The sequence below is a fragment of the Daphnia magna genome, linkage group LG6 (assembly GCF_020631705.1).
Source record: "Daphnia magna isolate NIES linkage group LG6, ASM2063170v1.1, whole genome shotgun sequence".
NCBI lineage: Eukaryota > Metazoa > Arthropoda > Branchiopoda > Diplostraca > Daphniidae > Daphnia > Daphnia magna.
Window position 1 is genome coordinate 1,045,609 of NC_059187.1, and position 19,783 is coordinate 1,065,391.

The 19,783-nt window shown below is 41.0% G+C and overlaps 1 protein-coding gene and 1 long non-coding RNA gene across 3 annotated transcripts; one reads left to right on the plus strand and one right to left on the minus strand.

The window, feature by feature from the left end:
* Positions 1 to 2,847: 2,847 nt before the first annotated feature.
* Positions 2,848 to 4,079, plus strand: LOC123473913. The gene is made up of 2 exons (XR_006648371.1): positions 2,848 to 3,035; positions 3,303 to 4,079. It is a non-coding gene; the product is annotated as an uncharacterized LOC123473913 (long non-coding RNA).
* Positions 3,770 to 19,742, minus strand: LOC116924876 (forkhead box protein O). Of its 2 annotated transcripts, none has more exons than XR_004395217.2 (5): positions 18,573 to 19,741; positions 9,344 to 9,526; positions 7,466 to 8,182; positions 6,351 to 7,378; positions 3,770 to 5,467 (listed from the first exon to the last, which is right to left on the minus strand). XR_004395217.2 is itself a non-coding variant. In XM_032931458.2 (5 exons), exons 1-5 carry the CDS (start codon positions 19,032 to 19,034, stop codon positions 5,456 to 5,458), a joined length of 2,148 nt encoding a protein of 715 aa, XP_032787349.1. In that variant the 5' UTR covers positions 19,035 to 19,742; the 3' UTR covers positions 3,770 to 5,455. The 2 variants fall into 2 exon arrangements, 1 of the variants encoding a protein (XP_032787349.1); XM_032931458.2 differs by having other exon boundaries at positions 6,605 to 7,378; positions 18,573 to 19,742.
* Positions 19,743 to 19,783: the final 41 nt, after the last annotated feature.

The following is a 19,783-nucleotide window of genomic DNA, read 5'->3' on the forward strand; positions in this document are numbered from 1 at the left end:
GGCTGGTTTAACGAGAAAACCAATAACTAAATCGAAATCAGCGTTCAATTTCGATTATTCCGTGTGATTTTAGGAGAATTTCAAGAGATGTCGTTTTTGGTAGATTTTGACAAAAGTGGGAAGGCTATACCCTTCCCACTTTTTCATTTTTGGCCAAATTTCAAATTTTGCTTAAAATACATGAATTCGAATCAAAATTGAATGAAAATCACGAAAATCAGGTTAATTTTCCTATTGGTCTTACAGTTTTTGATTTAAACCTTAAAAATCATAAATTAAGTTGTTGCGCTAACAGCACTGTTTTCGTTAATTTTTTAAACGACTGGTTTAGCGAGAAAACCAATGACTAAATCGAAATTAGCGTTCAATTTCGATTATGACGTGTGATTTTTGGAGAATTTTAAGAGATGTCGTTTTTGGTAGATTTTGACAAATTTCAAATTTTGCTTAAAATACATGAATTCGAATCAAAATTGAACGAAAATCACGAAAATCAGGTTTATTTTCCTATTGGTCTTATAGTTTTTGATTTAATCGTTTAAAACCCTAAATTAAGTTGTTGCGCTAACAGCACTGTTTTCGTTAATTTTTGAAACGGCTGGTTTAACGAGAAAACCAATAACTAAATCGAAATCAGCGTTCAATTTCGATTATTTCGTGTGATTTTTGGAGAATTTCAAGAGATGTCGTTTTTGGTAGATTTTGACAAAAGTGGGAAGGCTATACCCTTCCCACTTTTTCATTTTTGGCCAAATTTAAAATTTTGCTTAAAATACATGAATTCGAATCAAAATTGAATGAAAATCACGAAAATCAGTTTTATTTTCCTATTGGTCTTACAGTTTTTGATTTAAACCTGAAAAACCATAAATTAAGTTGTTGCGCTAACAGCACTGTTTTCGTTAATTTTTGAAACGACTGGTTTAGCGAGAAAACCAATGACTAAATCGAAATTAGCGTTCAATTTCGATTATGACGTGTGATTTTTGGAGAATTTCAAGAGATGTCGTTTTTGGTAGATTTTGACAAAAGTGGGAAGGCTATACCCTTCCCACTTTTTCATTTTTGGCCAAATTTCAAATTTTGCTTAAAATACATGAATTCGATTCAGAATTGAATGAAAATCACGAAAATCAGGTTTTTTTCCTATTGGTCTTATAGTTTTTGATTTAATCGTATAAAACCCTAAATTAAGTTGTTGCGCTAACAGCACTGTTTTCGTTAATTTTTGAAACGGCTGGTTTAACGAGAAAACCAATAACTAAATCGAAATCAGCGTTCAATTTCGATTATTCCGTGTGATTTTTGGATAATTTCAAGAGATGTCGTTTTTGGTAGATTTTGACAAAAGTGGGAAGGCTATACCCTTCCCACTTTTTCATTTTTGGCCAAATTTCAAATTTTGCTTAAAATACATGAATTCGAATCAAAATTTAATGAAAATCACGAAAATCAGGTTAATTTTCCTATTGGTCTTACAGTTTTTGATTTAAACCTTAAAAATCATAAATTAAGTTGTTGCGCTAACAGCACTGTTTTCGTTAATTTTTGAAACGGCTGGTTTAGCGAGAAAACCAACGACTAATTCGAAATCAGCGTTCAATTTCTATTATTTCGTGTGATTTTTGGAGAATTTCAAGAGATGTCGTTTTTGGTAGATTTTGACAAAAGTGGGAAGGCTATACCCTTCCCACTTTTTCATTTTTGGCCAAATTTGAAATTTTGCTTAAAATACATGAATTCGAATCAAAATTGAATGAAAATCACGAAAATCAGGTTTATTTTCTTATTGGTCTTATAGTTTTTGATTTAATCGTTAAAAACCCTAAATTAAGTTGTTGCGCTAACAGCACTGTTTTCGTTAATTTTTGAAACGGCTGGTTTAACGAGAAAACCAATCACTAAATCGAAATCAGCGTTCAATTTCGATTATTCCGTGTGATTTTTGGAAAATTTAAGAGATGTCGTTTTTGGTCGATTTTTACAAAAGTGGGAAGGCGGGATGAAGCGGGGATGATTACCGCACGCTTCGTCTTCATAGTACATGGATACGTTGTCAGTTTTGCCGTAAGGACAAACGGTTTCCGAGATTCTATGGCGAATTGGCGACCAGGCCGGACCCTATCGGGAACTTCCTGAATGGAGTGAGGGCCCTAGTAAGTACAGTATCCTGCACAAAAATCCAAAATCCTGTACTTACGTAGTACAGTATCCTGCACAAAAATCCGAACACCGATTAAATTTTTTAAAGCCATCTATTGGCGGGGTAAAGGGTTTCTGTTTGTTTTTCTTTAGGAGGGTAGACGGGGTGATGGACACATAGGGCAGGGTTGGGTAAGTCTAGGAATTTTTTTTATGCCTTAAGGTATTACGCTTTAAGGCAAGTAACAATTTGGGACCATTTTGCAACCCCCAGGGTGATGTGTTTTTTTTAAATGACAGTTGGAAATGTTGGATTTAGGCTGTGTAATATTCCTTACCCAAAATAAATTAGAGAGCTGCCTGTGCACAATTATGTCGACTCCGATGTCATATGTGTAGAGTCTCTGATTGCAACGCCGTAGATCAGTGTTCGATTCCCCATAGAGCAGTAAAACATCCTGCGTTGCGCGTTTTCCACAAATGCGAAAATCTCATTTGTGTCCAAGTTGGTCTGCTGCGGCTGCAGCGTCTTATGGAGAAACCATCTTCTTCGCGTTAAAAATTAAGTTTTTATAACTATAATTTAGGTTTCCCCCTTTTCTTCCTAGCAGTGCGTACCCTATTCATCTTTTCATTTCCCAATTTTGTTTCTAGCCCCAGTTCTATCTACTTTATTTTTAATTTATTTTTGTTTGTAAGTTGCTCGTCTCTTTTAGCCGAAGAATTTCGTTTGCTACCAGAAATTCGTCTGCTACAAGGGGATGAACAACAAACCATTCACAAACAATAGCTAAACACCGGTCTCCAGCACCACATTCAGAAAGGCTACACCTACGCCATTGACAAAGACGTAAACATTCACAGGCAGCTGGAACATAAGCTAAATTGTTTCGGTAAGCAACATTACCAAGCCCAAGCCCTAAATTTCCAATTGTCCTTAAAAAAACACACCACCCTGGGGGTTGCAAAAATGTCCTGACCTGTAACTTGCCCTTAAATGTAATACCTTAAGGCATTTTTTTTAAATGTCTAGACCTACCCAACCCTGCCCTGTCGTGTCCATCCCCCGTCTACCCTCCCCCTTTAAAAAAAAAAAAAACCCGCTACCCCGCCAATAGGTGGCTTTAAAAAATTAAATCGGTGTTCGGATTTTTGTGCAGGATACTGTACGTGTTGTCACGCCAAGAAAAATTAGCGTCGCTAGCTGAAAATAGGTTGGTCGAATCTCTATTACCGCTACCGCCATCTGTTGAGATAAATTTTGTAAAAAACGTGTTTGATGGTGTACTATATCAGTCATCTAGACAGAATCTCTATCGGGAAAACTGCTTAGCGTCTGCGGGTTCTACTGACAAATCATATTCCTGCATGACTAAAGGCACGTATGAAGCGATCTAAAAGGGAAGAGTAAAGTGACGGCTTTTCGGTAAAAGGGAAAGATATCCTAACACTGAATACCAGATGACTGCTTGAAAAGCGTAGGCTTCCCTTCCTTTGCTTTGATTCGAGGAGACTTTGAATGATTTGACCTGCCACCTGATGTTTAGTGCAGGATTCCCTTACTTTCCACAGTTACCCACAGTACTATAAAAAACTGACATTTCCTTGTAAATGACATTGATGGGAATTAGATTTTTGAACTAGTTATTTATCTCCTTTTCAATATGTACATAGAATGCAAATACAGAAATACAGACTGTGCATGAATTTCTGTCAGTCTAGCCCATTACTTGTTTCAATCTTTTGAGCTTACGATGACACAATATACAGCCATTATAAAAGAAACACTATTTGGCGGGGATAGCGAACACAGAACAAACAAAATTGATTTGAAAAAAAAAAAAAAAAGGAATCTATAGTAGTAAAAAGGTACAGTTAAAAACTGTCTGATAAACACGAAATAAATGATTTAGCAAAACATTAGGAATTTTTCCTTGTCAAACAAATAACTTCTTGTCGATTCGGGAAGCATTGTAGATCAGGTATGTTCTCTGCATTTAAAAAAAACTATTTAGTTTTTTGTTTTTGTTTTTTCTTTCATTTTCTTCTCATTTTTTTTTTTTTTTTTTTTTTAAGCAAGGATGGGGGGGGGGCACGGATTAGGGGTTTTTTTATAAACACATCTATCTACTGGCAATGAAAAATAAATCATGAAACATCTCAATTGATTCCACACATGAAGAAAAAAAAAAAACATTGACATTTGAATTGCCCTCGACTGTAAAATTAAAATCTCGATTCTCGCTAGTTGGTTCATTTTCCTGAGACATGGCGACAAGAACGCGCTCGATGAAGTGTAAAAACGGGGAAAAGGGTCGGGGGTGGGGGGATATCTGAAGGTACAGGCAAAATCAGCTCAGCGAACGAACAATTGAGTTTAGATACTGCTCTGCGTGAAACTATGGTCTTTGAAGGAAGTGTTCCTAAGAAAGAAGAACCTGATTTGCGAATGCTAGCGAGCCAAACATTGAAATGGACCAAAAACGAGCTACATTTTCCTAATTCCATTCTAACGTCCATCATTGGCGAAATGTTCCCAGATCAGGACGCATTCGAAATCGCGCAGATTTGTCGCTTGCAAAACACGTAGCTTTCAAAACACGGGAATACGGCGGCAATGTAATCTAAATAGCAAGAAAATAAAAACAAACAAACAAACAAAAAACAAACAATCGCGTAATAAAACTACACCGTGCCTTAAAAAAAAAAATAAAATTAATGTTTAAACGATTCGAGCTAAACAACTTTCCCCTTTAACAGTTGTTATAGTTATGATAGTTTTGTGTGTATCTACATAATGGTAAGGACGTGGCTCTGATTGTCCATGCCATTTCCCCTATTCCCACAACCGTATTCTTCGATAAAGATGAATGAATAAGACGACCTTATCGATTCAAATATGCATCGACTATCATCGAAAAGCAGCAGGATGAGAGAGAGCAAACTTCTTCCCCTTCTGGCATTATAAACAAACCGAAACGTTTAGGCGTTGGTAGGCTAGGGCAGCTACCGAATCTGCATTTTACACTCGAATTTTTCTCGATCCTATTTACATCAGCAGGAGAAAGTCGCTGGAGCGTGTAACGTTCCTTTTCAAAGTACATGTGCGGTTAACGATACGCATTATTTTTTTTTTAAATCGTACAACGTGAATGTGGCTGTAAGACGTGGAGCGAAAGTTCAACTCTGTTACAACACTCCGTTATCTGCGGTTGCAATTTTTGCAGCAGATCAATTCAGCTGGGTTGTTATCATGTGATAAACCAAAAACGAGCTGCCTCCGGTCATACCCCGTGACGATAGTAGGCACAGCTTAGAAGTCCTCCTAAATAAAGAAAATAAAAATTAAAAAAATCAATATTAATATTCCGAAATTCCATCATCAGATTGTTCGTTTTTTTGTTTTATGATTTGCTGACAAACAAGTCTGATTATAACACAGACTAGAGGGAAAACAAGTATTCGAATGCGTTTACGTTTCAAAGAAAGATGACAAATGGCTTTTGTATTCGAGGAGGGTGACCAGATTGGGATGAACGTGTGAAAGCTAAAGCTTACATCTGTGGATGTTTAATTTTACTGTAATAAAACGTTGTATAGCTGATGGAGAGGCTAGAAAATCCAAACGTTACGTGTGAAATATTCCCTGCGATTTTGCACGCGATGTGGTCAAAGCATAGCCCGAGCACAAATCAAAAGAGCTTTAGAAATGCGGGATGAAAGCTAAGGCGCTAACCGCATGCCGCAATAAATGTACACATGCGTACGCTACCGTTCATGAATGCTCTAATCTGCACCGTGTCACGTTTGGGCGGTAACAATCAAATTGTCCATGATATTTCATAGTTGAATTCATTAAAATATATATTTATTTTTTTTGCATTAAACTAAGCAGCAAATGCGTTTTACAAAAGCTGTTTGGCACGTAAATTTGGCGCACTGGAGCTGATTATAAAAATCACTATGACCGCGTTCGTGCTTAATGCCTAAATATTTGATCACACTGGTAGGAAACTTTGTGGCCATCTGGTGGCCATCCTCATCAAATAAACATTGCCATTCCCGACTACGCAAAAATCAGCGCGACATTCTGCTAAGAAAGTTGAACACAAAAACAAGTGTCAAAAGAAGAAAGCACTACTGTCCAAAGCATTAGAAACTGTGATGAATTACTCATAAGCAAACATTGAATAGCTGATGGCGCTTACCTTCGTTAGTTTTTGTTGGTTGCGGCAAGCACAATAGCGGATAGGAGTTTTTAACCAAGCATGACGTGTTAGTTGTTGAATTTAAACAAAAAAAAAAATTGCGATCAAACATTAAAAATCAAAACATTAGAGCTCTCATCGTTCCCATTTTTCTTTTTCCTTTTCTTTTCGAAATTTTTGGCCAATGTTACGTTTTTTGTGCAATCAGTTTGTTTACGACGTGTGTGACTGGATGGTGCATGAATCTATCGTACCCAGGATCGCCCAGGTGCCAGAGCTGCTAGAGAACACAACGGCGGCGGCTGTGACGACACAACTGAGGAAGACAGAGTGCCACCGGAAGCTGGAACAGAACTGGACGATGTACCGAAATGAGCCATATTATTAAAATCGCCACTGTTGACTGTTGGCTGAGCGGCGTGGTGATTCAGGTGGTGCTGCTGCAGGTAATGGTGATGGTGTTGCTGCTGCAATCCGAGCTGGTACTGCTGCTGTTGGTGCTGCTGCTGCATCATTTGTTGGTGCTGACTAAAATTAAAATCCAGAGATCCGTCCATGCTCAGTTCGTGCTTGATGACTTCGTCAACGTTGCAATCTTCAAATCCGCCCTGCAGCGAGTCCAGGTTCAGATCCAAGTCGTTGGGCATCAAGCCAGACACGACACCGTTGTTGTTTAGCACACCCATCAGATGACTCATCACTTGAGATGGGGTCGGCGTCGTCTCCGATTCGTGACGACTGTGCTCGGGCGGACTAGGGCTGTGACTGGAGCTGTTGTTGCCCTGAGCGAGGGCAGCTCGGAGCAAACCCGAACTGCTGCCGATGGCGTTGCAGTTGTTGGTCGAAGCCAAATTCACCAAGCTCGACTGCGACGAGGTGCAGAAACGGCCCAAGACGGGCAGTCCAGCCGCGCTGCCGTAGCCAACGTTGCTCAGTCCACTATTGCAGCTGTTATGATGCTGTTGTTGCTGTTGATCCAGTAAGTGCGGAGGCGACAGCGAATGCAAATTATGGGACGGAGATAGGCCCTTTTCATTTAAAAAAAAACCCCAAAAAATATTAAATCAATGAATGAAATGCGTATATTTGTGAGAAATCCGTTTAACATGATATACCTGCAAGGTGGCCATAGAATAAGGGGGTGGCGCATTGGGAGCATCGTTCGGCCCATTGATGATCCTTTGCGGCTGCGGTGATCGTCCCATTCCGGAAGAGGCTGCTCTTCCCGACGACGTGGATGACGACGAAGACGCAGAGCCCCCTAGCGAATGATAATCCTGCTGAGGTGGCTGCTGGCCCGCGTAAGGTGACGCGTAGCTCGGCTGATGGCACAGGCTATAGCCGTTGCTATTCGTCGCCGACGAAGCCGACGGTGATTGTTGCTGTCGCTTTTGCTGGATGCTGGCCGGAGAATTGGTCGATGACTTGGAGGCCGACGACGGAGCCAGGAATCCATTGTCCCGGATTTTCATGCTCTCGGCGATATTTTCGACTAACTGGTCCGGATTGAAACGATCGCTCGTGTTGCTGCCAGGTTGGCCGTAGACGTCGGCGGCCGATGGATAGTCCTGCGGACTCCAAGGACTGTCCTGTACTTCCGATTCCGGTACGGCCGGGATGGGCGAGAGACGGCCAATCGAGCTGGCGTTGGACGAAGCTCTTGGACGGAAATCGCTCGGACTGAGCTGCTGCATCTGGTAGTGCGGATGACTGCCGTGCGTGTGCGACAGCGGATGGTGAAGATGCGGCGATTCAGGGAACATGTCGAGACCTTCGGAAACGGAAGAACTTGGCGATGGTGTCGTCATCAGACCCGCTCGTAACGCATCCACCTGTTCAACATTTGATTTCTTTTTCATTATCATTTGCTGCATCGTCGTTGAATTGACACTCAAATTGATTGGGTGTTCAAATAGCGAATTTGATCACTTGTACCCACACAAAGAAAATTGCGCATTTGACTGGAAATTCGGGAAAGAGATCCCATAAAACCGATTGACAGTGGAGGGGAAGACATTGTGTTCGCTATTTTAGGGGTAATCAGAGGCGGCGAAGACTGGCGTCACCACCGGTGACAGGAAATGCAAATAGCTTGAATAACGTACAGAGAGGAAACACGTTCACGTTTGCTTGCACAAACAAGAACGTCTCTTTGCATCATGTTCGAGGCACTTGACGGACGTTCGTCACCGTAAACGAGCAACGACGTGCGTCGTCATCAAGCGCCGTCCTCATCACCAACGATGAATATTCACCAGGAAAAACAGAAAGGGGAAAAAAAATAAATCAAATGCCATGTTTTGATTGACGTCAACAACGGCGTGTTTAAATGGAAGAATCTTCCTGGCCTGGTCCATAGTTTTAAAGTTTGTTTTTGTTTGTTTTTTTTTTAAAGAGCGTTCTTATTCAAATTAGAAAGAGAAAAAACAAATCGAATGAAAACGAATGAATTTCGGAGCTGATTCAAACTTGTTCTGCCAGTAGTTATTTAGAATGACTAGATTTTGTAATTATAGAACGACGAGCATAAGCTTTTCCACCACATAATCTCGGCGAGCATTTTCCCGATAACCTCTGCGGACCCAAAAATGTTTTTGATTTTTACTTAAAAAAATCCAAGATATTCCGAGTCCAAAAAAACAAAAAAAAAAAAGAGACGACAAAAGCGATCATTCAGTCCAGAGTTCATCTGTGATTTCTCGGCCAGTCGTCGACTTAAATCTACAGCCTCCCGACGACTCTAGTTTTTGTTTCTAGAATAGCGCAGCCTTGCGCAACAAGACACTAATAACACTGCTTTTATTTCATCCGTATCGACATTTCAAAGCTACGTATTCAAAATTATTACATCATCAGCAATGTGATGTGTCGACTTGCAAATTGTCCTAGTAGCAGAGCAGTACTTGAAAGAAATAGCTCCAGTTTTACATCACATTTCGGGGAAAGAAAATTATTATTTTTAAATGCTATCGATTAGAATGCGATTGGTTTACCTTCTTTTTTACTCGTCCGCGTTTTTTCTCGTATTTTGAGGTTTCCATTGATGTGGCTCTGCGGCGGGCTGATTTCCCAGGTTTGGCATCCGGGTTGATCATCCACCACGACGATTTTCCAGTCCCTTCGTTTTGCACCCGCATGAATCGATTATGCAGGGATAAATTGTGACGGATGGAATTCTAAAATAGTTCAAAACAAAAACAAAAAATACAATCTCAAATGAATTTTAGTTTCATTCTGGCAATTTTAAAAAAAACAAAAAAAGGAAATTATCATTTCTTCTTCGGTTATAAAACCTATTTCAAAGCTGCCTGCAGGAAAACTCAGAACTATTTTGGGATTTAGCAGATTCGCTGGTTTGGCATTATTATTATTTTTTTTTTTTGAACACCATTTTATTACTCCCCACCCCCCTACCAGTTCGTTGATGAGCGAACTACCAGTTTTTTTTTTTCTATGAAAGCGGAAGGTTAAAAAAAAAAAAATCCTTTGCTCTTTTCAAAACCTCGGTTTGGGTGGGATAGGAGGAAGGTGGCTAGTCGGGAGAGAAGCGAGATTGATTGATGATTACAAAAGGCATACAGGGGATGGGGAGAGAGAGAGAGAGAGAGAAAGGAACTGCGGGAGTAAAAACGAGCTCGCCATTTTTCTGTCGGTTTCAATGGCCGAACAGCGGGAGAAGAACGATCACCGGGTAAGGCCAGTGCTAACTTTGAAAATAGTGAAAGATGGACTGTCGTCGGTAGTGGCAGGTCGTTTTTTTCATTCCCGTATTCAAAAGAGATCGACCAGAGTAGAGAGCAGACAGGCAGACGCAAAAAAAAAAAAAAAAGGGCTAGGAGCTTTTACATTGGAAAAAAAGGGGGAGAAAAAAATGATAAGGCGCAGGCCCTTTTAATACGAAACGATTATGAAAATGAGATCAATGGTTATTACAGCGTTGTACTATATATATATATATACGTATATATACTTTGAAGGACGGGAGTGAAGAAACTCTCAAAAGACGAAGACGAATGAAATGTCGAGGGCGCTGGCTCCGTCGCTGAAACCTGGCCCTCGTTTGATTAATGACAACTTTGATTCTTCTTCTTCTTGCTACCACTATACACACTTTTTCTTTTTTTTTTCCTTTCTTCTTTCCTCCCTTTAACAACTCAATGTACCAAACGATGTTGAAAACTTTGCTTGAGAAATGGTACGCGGGCTTGTAACAAACGTTCTCGACGAGTGGATTCAACATCAAGTAAAATAAAGTGCCAGAAAATAAAAGCAAAAAAAAAAGAGCGAGAGTCAAAGGCGAATCCAGGAGGTCGATGGCACTCAACAGCGAACACCTACAAGTTCCATTGATTGTTGGATTCATCTCTAACACAAAAGCGTGTCTCCCTCTTTACCCATTTATGCGAGTGCGTATACTCTAGTTGATTCCTAATTTATAGGACCACAGCGAATTGGGATCATTCGGATATTAGATGGCATTGAAACAAATTCATGGAACACGGGATTTGTTATGGCGTTTGTAACGAATCGCTTGACTGAGACATCATGTTTCAACTTGAAAAATATGAAATCACATTTTTTTTTTTTTTTCCTTCCTCATTTCAACGGTAACAATTCTTCCGCTCTTTTTTTTTTTCTTTCTCAAAAGAAACCTTCAACTCATCGTTCATCACTCATTTTTTTCTTCTTCTTCTTCTTTTTTCGTGTGTAGCAAACGCTGATATTTTAGCCAGACTAGGATAGGAGGGGGGGAACAAGGGGGGTAGGAGGGGACGGGTGACATTGAAAACTATCCATCAACTCGGCTTGTCTTGATTATTTTTGCTTGCATTCATTTCTTGGCCGAGCGTCGACGCAAACGCGTAAAAATATGGCAGATCGTAAACCTGATACTCATATATTACAGTGTTATTTGGGTAGCCATCACTCCCTACTCAATAGGAATAAAAGCGCGCAAGTGAATTCGACCGAATGGAGAGCCATCGGCGGGACTTGTCGACCGTGATCAATGAATTTAACTATGGCACTTTTTTTTTTTTTCGCGTACCCCGTATTTTCGTGAACCTTCCATAAATAAAAAAAAAAATGGGAGATCAAATTAAACAATAAGAAAGTAAAACGTTAGTTTGACGGGATTGGTACGTAGAAATGATTGCAGCTCCGTTGCACGAGTCGATCCCAATAAAAAAAAAAAAGATGTCACCGATTCAGACTACAAATCCATTTTCTTTTCTTCTAGGCTGCCCATTCCTGGTGGTTTTTGTATGCCTGTTCCGCTTTATCGATCTGACGACGACGTCAATATCAGACTCATATCTGCGAAATGCGGTTTGACGGGCAAGAAGAAGCAATAACGGCATTTTTTTTTTTTTTTTACTCAATCGAAATATCAACCCAGGTACCTGTATTCTTATTCCCCTTTATTTAAAACGGCAATCCTGGTGCCGTTTCCATAACATCCTTTCACTTCCAACAGTCCGAAATCGAATTTAAAAAAAAAATTCTTTTTTCATATGCACCTTCCGTTCATAGATGGCAGCACGGGAATGTAATCGCCAAGAAAAGATACAGATAAAAAGCAGAGTCAGGACAATATGGTTGAGTTGAAAATACAGTTCAAAAACGTCTAATAAAAAGGAAGGAACGACAGTGCTGTTCCAAAGTCTAATAGACGCGTCGAAATGCATAGCCGAGAGAACGGAAACCTGACGGGAGGGCTGTCAACATGATTGCGTTGCCCGCGTATTCAATCAATCAAGTGGCGACGGAGGGGGAAGAAGCCCAACATGATCGGACGGAAGCTGAACGAAAGCTCCAACCAATTTGTATTCGTCTTTAAAATAAAAAATAAAACAAAAAAGGAAAGAGGGTACGACGTAACTTCTACGTATCACCGGGCGTTCACTCAGTTCGCCGAGCCCGTGTAACACAAACGAATGCAAGAAAGATGGACGACACTGGCCAAAGTTGGTAGCCTCGTCATTATCGATAAGCAAACACGCCTACGTACTCGACCTTTCAACCTTTAACCGCAATATAAAAAAAAAAAAATGAAAAAAAAACTTCAAGCCACAACTTTGCCAAGCTCAAGCGTTCCAGATCTGATTTCGATACACACACGCAGAGCCACGTAGACAAAGTGTGTTAGCTCGTCATATCACACACACTTCCTATCTGTTTTATCAATTTGGCCAAAATTTGAACCGACCGTTGTGTCATTTGGTCCACGTGCGACATGCAGCACGTGTACGTTTCAACACACACACACAAAACCCACCAATGTTTCCAGGTACTTTCGTTCGTTCAACTTAACGCAAGCGGGAAGGCTGTGTACACACCTCTTAGCGGCCAAATGCATCGAAATTACATAGTAGCTCTAACATACTAAAAAAAAAAAAATTCTCTCTACTTGTTTGACAGCCATTTGCCACCTGAGTCAATAAAAATTGTGAGACCGATCGGAGCGAAAAGTACGTGAAAAATAAAAATGTCAAAACAGGTGGGCCGATTGCATTTGCCGTCTGCGACGAACGCGGCCACGTGTTGCGATGACGTAAGAACAGGGCCGTACCACAATCAACGGTGCGTATGTTGCGCCTTTAAGTACACATACAGTATATCCATGACCTATTCGCACTAACCCAATATTTTTGGGTTGACCCTTTAGAAGCTTTTGGGGGATTAAACGGATAGAAAGATACAAAAAAAAAAAAAAAATCGGCTGGCTGGAGTTCGTGAAACGCCTACTGGGCACACGAACGGATAAGATAGGCCGTCTCAGATTTTGCCTGGCCACTGGACCTCAGGAAGGACAAAGGGGGCCTTTTTTTTTTTTGAAATCTTTGCCTCCCTTTTCTTTTAGATTTTCGACCTCTCATTTTGTTGGGGGCTATTCCTAGGCGCCTATCGCGGTGGGCAAAAAAACTAGGTCACTTGTGCGGGGGGGCTATGACATCGGGCCGATACAGTTCATTCCTGCCGCCCTGATTTTTTTATGATTGCCGTCGAATCTGCACCGAGGGGTCAAGTCTGCCACTGCGGGCTTTAAATTTCCAGACTTTTTTTTTTTTTTGGTTGGTTGGTTGGTCGGAATGATTGTTGCGGATATAAAAATAGTGGAAGACTTAAGACACGGGTTTGAAAGGGGGAAAAAAACGGTGCTTTTTAACTCCCCTATACGGAAAGCCAATTTCCCCTAAATCTCGTCCTTTTTTTTTCGTATTTTTATTTGGTTTTATTCGGTGCCAGAAATTCGCACTTTGTCTTTTGACTTGTTGCCTTTTGTCTCACTAGCCGACAGAGGAGAAGAAGGCAAAACTGGAACCGCAGTCGCTTTGATCCATTTGTTTTTGGTTGGTTTTTTTATGACGATCTCGCACGACATGTTAGCGGCCTATGACAAGTCGGCACGACCTTTGTTGACCTCTTGATTCTACCGTTGCAAAATGCAGGCCAAATTCGATTGCTGCTTTGAAAACGATGACGCCGTGGGTTTTTCTTTGCTGTCACGTATACAATTGCATAACTCCCATAAATTAATCGGAATAAAAAAAATCGGTTGCTGGGCGCACGTATAGCTATATGACATGTTGGACAACATGTGACGAGTCTTTAGCGAACAAGGTCGCGTACGTCGTTACGTGCCGATTACAATTCAAAATGATTGCGTTCAATGAAAATCAAAGGGAAAACGTTTGGAAGGTGATTCCATAAATTAAATAAAAAAACCAAATGAAATTTGCTCGTCGTTAGAATTGTGCTGGTACAGCAATCGATCTTTATCTATCGGCCTGGATTGGTGAGGCCAATCATTAAGCCACGTGCCGATCAACTTGGCCAATCGTCTATTACTATAGCGAGTCGATGTAACGCAGTTGTTTACATCGAATAAAAATAACTATTGGCGATGATTGAGAGCGACTGATTTATCGGAAGAACAACGTCCCTCAAGAAAACATGAAGCAAGACAAGAAGAATTTTTCAAAGAATCTGACACTGTCGGCCTTGATGATTTTCATAAGAAGCTCGAGGTCGATTTCAAAAAGAAAAGAAAAGAAAAGAAAAAAAAACTTGCACCGACTTTGAGATGTAGGAAGTCGACACAGATGAGGAAAGGTCGAAAGACACGCCAGGGCGGAATCTTCTCAGAACATGACCTTATAACAGCTTGTACTTCAGGGCTAATTTCTTCTTAATAGACCTTGATAGATAGACTTTTATTCCCCCCCCCCCTTTTCCGTCGAACATATTATTGTTTTTACTTTTTAAAAAAATCGAAATGTAATCAATTTATTTAAGTCCTCCTAAAAAAAAAGGAAGAAAACTCTCAAATGTGCCCAACATGACCGCTAGGGTAAACATCTAAGGACTTTACTTATTTATTATTATTATTATTTGATTCAAGCTGTTAAACAAGACGAACGTATTGGCAAATTCTGAATTCGACACTAGAATAAATATAAAGAAAAGGAGAATGGACAGAATGGTATACGGACTCTCTATGCAGTTACAGTTGATTAGACGATATGGTAGAACACATCGCATCCGGACGGAAGAAGGGTGAGAAATTCGGAATGAAAAGTTGCAGTAATCCACACTTCCGTTGCTGGCAACAAAGAGGAGATTTTGGCCAAAAACTCTTTTTCACAATTTTTGTTTCCCCCTTTTTATTTTTATATTTTTTTTTTTTTTGTTCACTCTTTCTTTCGCCCACATATGCTTGTAAGAGTCTCTCGCTCTTTTTAGCAAACGATCTGCCAAAAAGCGAAGGGGGTGAATAGAAAGAAAAGAGAGGCCCCTCTCTCTCTCTCTCTCTACTTCGAAAAGCAGAAAGGGGTTACAGCTAAAAAGAGAAAGAGGAAAAAAAAAGAAGAGGGGTTGCGAATTTCACATCCCCCTTCTTTTCTTCTGTTGTGTGGTTCCGCCAAATCCCGCATGGTAACCAACTGATACAACATCAATGAAGAAAAAAAAAAGAAAAAGAAGAAGAGAAAAAATTGGGGGGGTTGTCACCCAAGGTCTACGTGTAGACTCCAACATGAATACAAAACATCAGATGTGACCAAATCGAAAAATGGCCACTGTGCTCACTTGCGTACCTCACTGCCAAAAACCAAACTCCCGACTCTACGAACTCTCATTCCTGAATGTTATGAAACCTCGCCTCCTTGGACATATTCGAATTTGGATGATGGCGATGCCTTTTTTCTTTTTAATTTGAAACGTTTTCAAAAAGATGCAAGGAAGCCATATTAGTCATCCAATAGGAGAATGTGTGATGAAGCCTTGGGTTTGTTCACCTTCGTCCGTTTCGCGAAGGGCATCCATGAAAAGATGAAGAAGAAGAAGAAAAACCATTTGGCGTGCTTCTTTTTTTTCACAGAGGATTGAAGCCCTCCTCTGGTTTTGCTTTTTTTTTTCTCCTCCCCCCTTCATGTCCGAATTTAACCCCGACGAACGACCTTGGTAACGCGGCGGTAACGCGTCGGCCTACCGGTCGGCGAACCCCCTTCGCTAAAAATTTTCTTTTTTTTTTTTTTTTTTCGCCATCACCCTATGTGTTCGTTTCTGTTCTTCATTTTTTTTATTTTGTGGTCTCCCCCCTTATGCACCACTCTTCACCCCTACCAGCACGTACATCTCCCCCTCTTTTTGCAAGTTTCGGCGAATAAGCAAAAGAATTTCGGCACACACGAGGGTCCCAACCCCCTTCCCTTCGTAACCAGTATGGCCGTTCACGAATAGAATTTTTTTCATTTAAAATAAAAAAAAGAGTTTTTTTGCCAGTAACCAACGTTTGGTATTAACGGTGAACATTGACAAAAAAAAATGCCACAAAAGACGAGATGCAGATCAACAGTGTATCCGTTTTATTCTTCTGAAAGAAGACAAAACGAAAGAGAAAATAAGTAAAATAAAAGATGATTCGATTAGAGACGAAGAGGCCTGTCGTTGTCGATACTAGCCATCAGCTAATTAGCTATTTGGTTCAGCTTTCTTTTCCCCTTGTCTGCCATGTCTAGCCAAAGCTAAAAAAGAACTCAGAGCCAATGCATTCCTCGTCAGCATAGGCCATGTTCTTATATACATGTATATACTTATAAATATATGAAAAATTGTAGAGGGGATGTTGGGAAAAGGAAAGAAAAAAAAAGGGTCGCTCGATGACCCTATTCGCGACTGCACCTCATTCTCTTTAGGGGTTATATTGTTACTCCCTAGCACACACACACACACACACACGGTATATTGTTTGCGTGTGTGTGTGTGTGAGTGGGAAAATGGCAACTCTCCCTTCGCCAATTCCAGGCGTTTCGCCATTCTTAGAGGGGGCTTTTGTAACCCGATCTGACCCTGGATAGGCCCCAAACCTCCCTCTGGGTTCTGTAATGGCCTCTTCTGTGTATACCCCCTTCTTTTTCTTTTTCATTTTTTTTTTTTTTCAGGGACGAGGGGGAGAGCCACTGTAACCCTCCCCGTAACCCTTTTGCTTTCTTCAGCATCTTCTTCGCCAATTCTTTATATTTCGCAGGCTGTGTGTGATGACCCTTTCGATGACCTCGTTCTCCACCCACCCCCCGTAGGTATACAGGCTTTACTCGCTTCTTTTCATAAAAAGTAAAAGGGGAAGGTATTCTGCACCTTTTCCATACACACACACACACACACACACAACTGAAGGATATTATTATGATCAAAAGGATTTTTTTTTTAAGTATAAGAGATTATAATTTTTTTTCCTTCTCAACAAAACATAATTTTAGTCTCCCAGAAGATTTCGAGGTTGTGAAACGAGCAATCGGCAATGAAATCACAAAACTATTGGAGGGTGAAAATCCATTGGCCTCTCCTTGTAGATCAACGAAGAGAAGGAAAACAAAAATACGCACGAAGATCACAATCCAATATGGATAACAGTAGGCGAACGGTTTCACTGACTCGAAAAGAATTCGGTGTGCTATTAAGAACCCAGAGTGGTAATTGGAATCGACGATGGCGTGTTGGAAAGCCTCGGCTCTAGTAACCGGTCAAACATCCTAATACGTTTTCAAGCCACTCTGATATGTATTCAATCGTTCTTTTAGAAGAAATAATAAATAAAAGAAAAGAGAAAAAAAAGAAAAAAAAAGAAAAAAGGGAGAAGACACTAGATATGCACGCAACGCATTTCTTGCTTTCATCATCAATTCATGGTTTCCATATCTGGCGATCGAATAGCAACGAACAGGAAATGACGATCCGGAGAATCAGATCCATTGTCTGTTCCGCTATAGCTGTCATACGCCACACACACACACACCCGATTCATTTACATCAAGTGTACGTACCTTATTAAATATACCTGCCATATTTCATTTGTTTCTAAACGTCTTAATGCAAAAGTCGTTGAAATATATTAAACGCAAGTGACGAAAGAGGTGATAGCGACAGAAAAGAAAAAGATAGGAAAAAAAAAAAACTACGCCGCAATAATTTACTTGTGTTAGATATAGGTATCGTGACGTCACGACGACCGGGTATTGCCGGCGCCATCTCTGCTAAGGAGCCTGTGGCGCAAAAAAAAAAAATAAAGAAAGAAAAAAGGAGAACATCCAAACACGCGTGACGTCACGGCTTCTTGGAGGCAAAACCTCCAAGGCCGCTCCACACTTGCACACTCGTCTGTCACGTGACGGCTTTCTCATTTTCACCGTGGCGGACGCCGACTTCTCTCTCACGACCCATCGGCTTCTAATGCACCTCCCCCTCCCCCTGCATGTTCTCTGGTTTTTGTCTTTATCCTATACTCAAATGAGGACCAGACATAATTATTCAAACACGTCGTCGTACGATGAACATTCGTGCAAGTACGTTGGTACTATTATGTAACAGCATCGATCGTTGACCTCCGTTAAACACTGGACGGAAGATAAGACAATTCAAATTATTTAAAAAAAAGGGTCCAAAAAGAAGATGCTGATCAAATTAGGAAACATTCGAAATAAAAAAAACGGCGCTTGAACCGAATGTTCACGTGAATCCGCATCGTTTTGGTGTCTAATCAGTTAGCCTATCAACAGATGAAGGGCGTCCTTATCATCACGCGGGATTCAACGTCATTGGTTTGAAAGGCTTCAAACGAAATAAAAATGCATTCCCGCACCTTTCCTTATATACGTACGCCCACTGCCGTTTTTTTTTCTCTTTTCTACATCCGAAATAAATAAATAAAATCGATGTTACCTTCCATCCGGCCGAGCTGTTGCTATCGCCTTTATCTTTAAAGTACGGGACGTTCTGGACCATCCAATCGTAGATTTGCGAAAGGGTTAATCGCTTCTCGGGCGAGCTCTGTATTGCCTGTGTTATTAAATCGGCGTAGGACATGTTACCCCAGGCGTTGCGTCTGCTAGAATTCTTTTTAGCAGCGGCCGCTGCAGCGGCACTGGCTGCCGATCCACCGCAAGAGCCATCCAGTAGCTTCATCGAGTCAATGGGGCCGCCCATGTTGATGCCCATACCGCCAACCATTCCGGCCATGCCAGTGCCGCTTGCGTGACACAACGAATCCACATCGCATGGCTCCTCTTTGATCTCGACGTAATTCTCGGGGCGGGGCAACGGCCACGTGTTGGATCGAGCTCTTTGTTGCGGCTCAAAATTCGAATCCAAGTCCAAATCTAAATCCAAATTGTGATGAGCCATTATTTCGATTGCTCGCTTTAACTTATACACACACACTCACACGCACGCACATACACACACACACACACGACCTGAGCCCAAAGACTGAAAGTTGAAATGAATATTGCCGAGTCACTAATCACGTTTGATTCTTCAATGTCATATTCTGAAAACTGCAGGTTCTTGTTTTAAAAGTCACGAAAAAGTTCACGACACTTGTCTCACTTTCAGCTCGATGAACGTTTTTCGAGAGAGAAATAAAAATGGAGTTTTGATTCAAGTCACACACACGAGCGTGTTACGTCTGTTGAGCGTATGGCAACACGGACTCGTTGGCGCGCCATAGGGCAACGCAATCTGAACCCCTTTTCGCTGATTTCGGTCGAAGGTTATTCGCTGCCTTGGTCAAGTTCTACTTCCCTTGCTGTTCGCTCTCGTTTTCGTGAAAATGCACGCGGCAAGGTAGATTACGTGTTGCCCAGCAGCGTAGCAACATGGGGATATTGGCAGTGAACGCAGACGATCCAAGTGCGCACACTCGACGCAATCGTCAAATGAAAAAGGAATCAAAACAAAACAAATGGTCAACCGAAAATACACGAAAGAGAGAGAGAGAGCAACAGCAGCACACGGTGGCAGTTGTCCGACGTATCGTCTGGGCTCAGCGAGAGATGGACGCGCACTGAAGCCGTTCGGTCGCACTTGGGATTTTCCACAATTTGACACACACCAGTAGAAAAGCATTACACACCACTAGAGGGCGAGGGGGG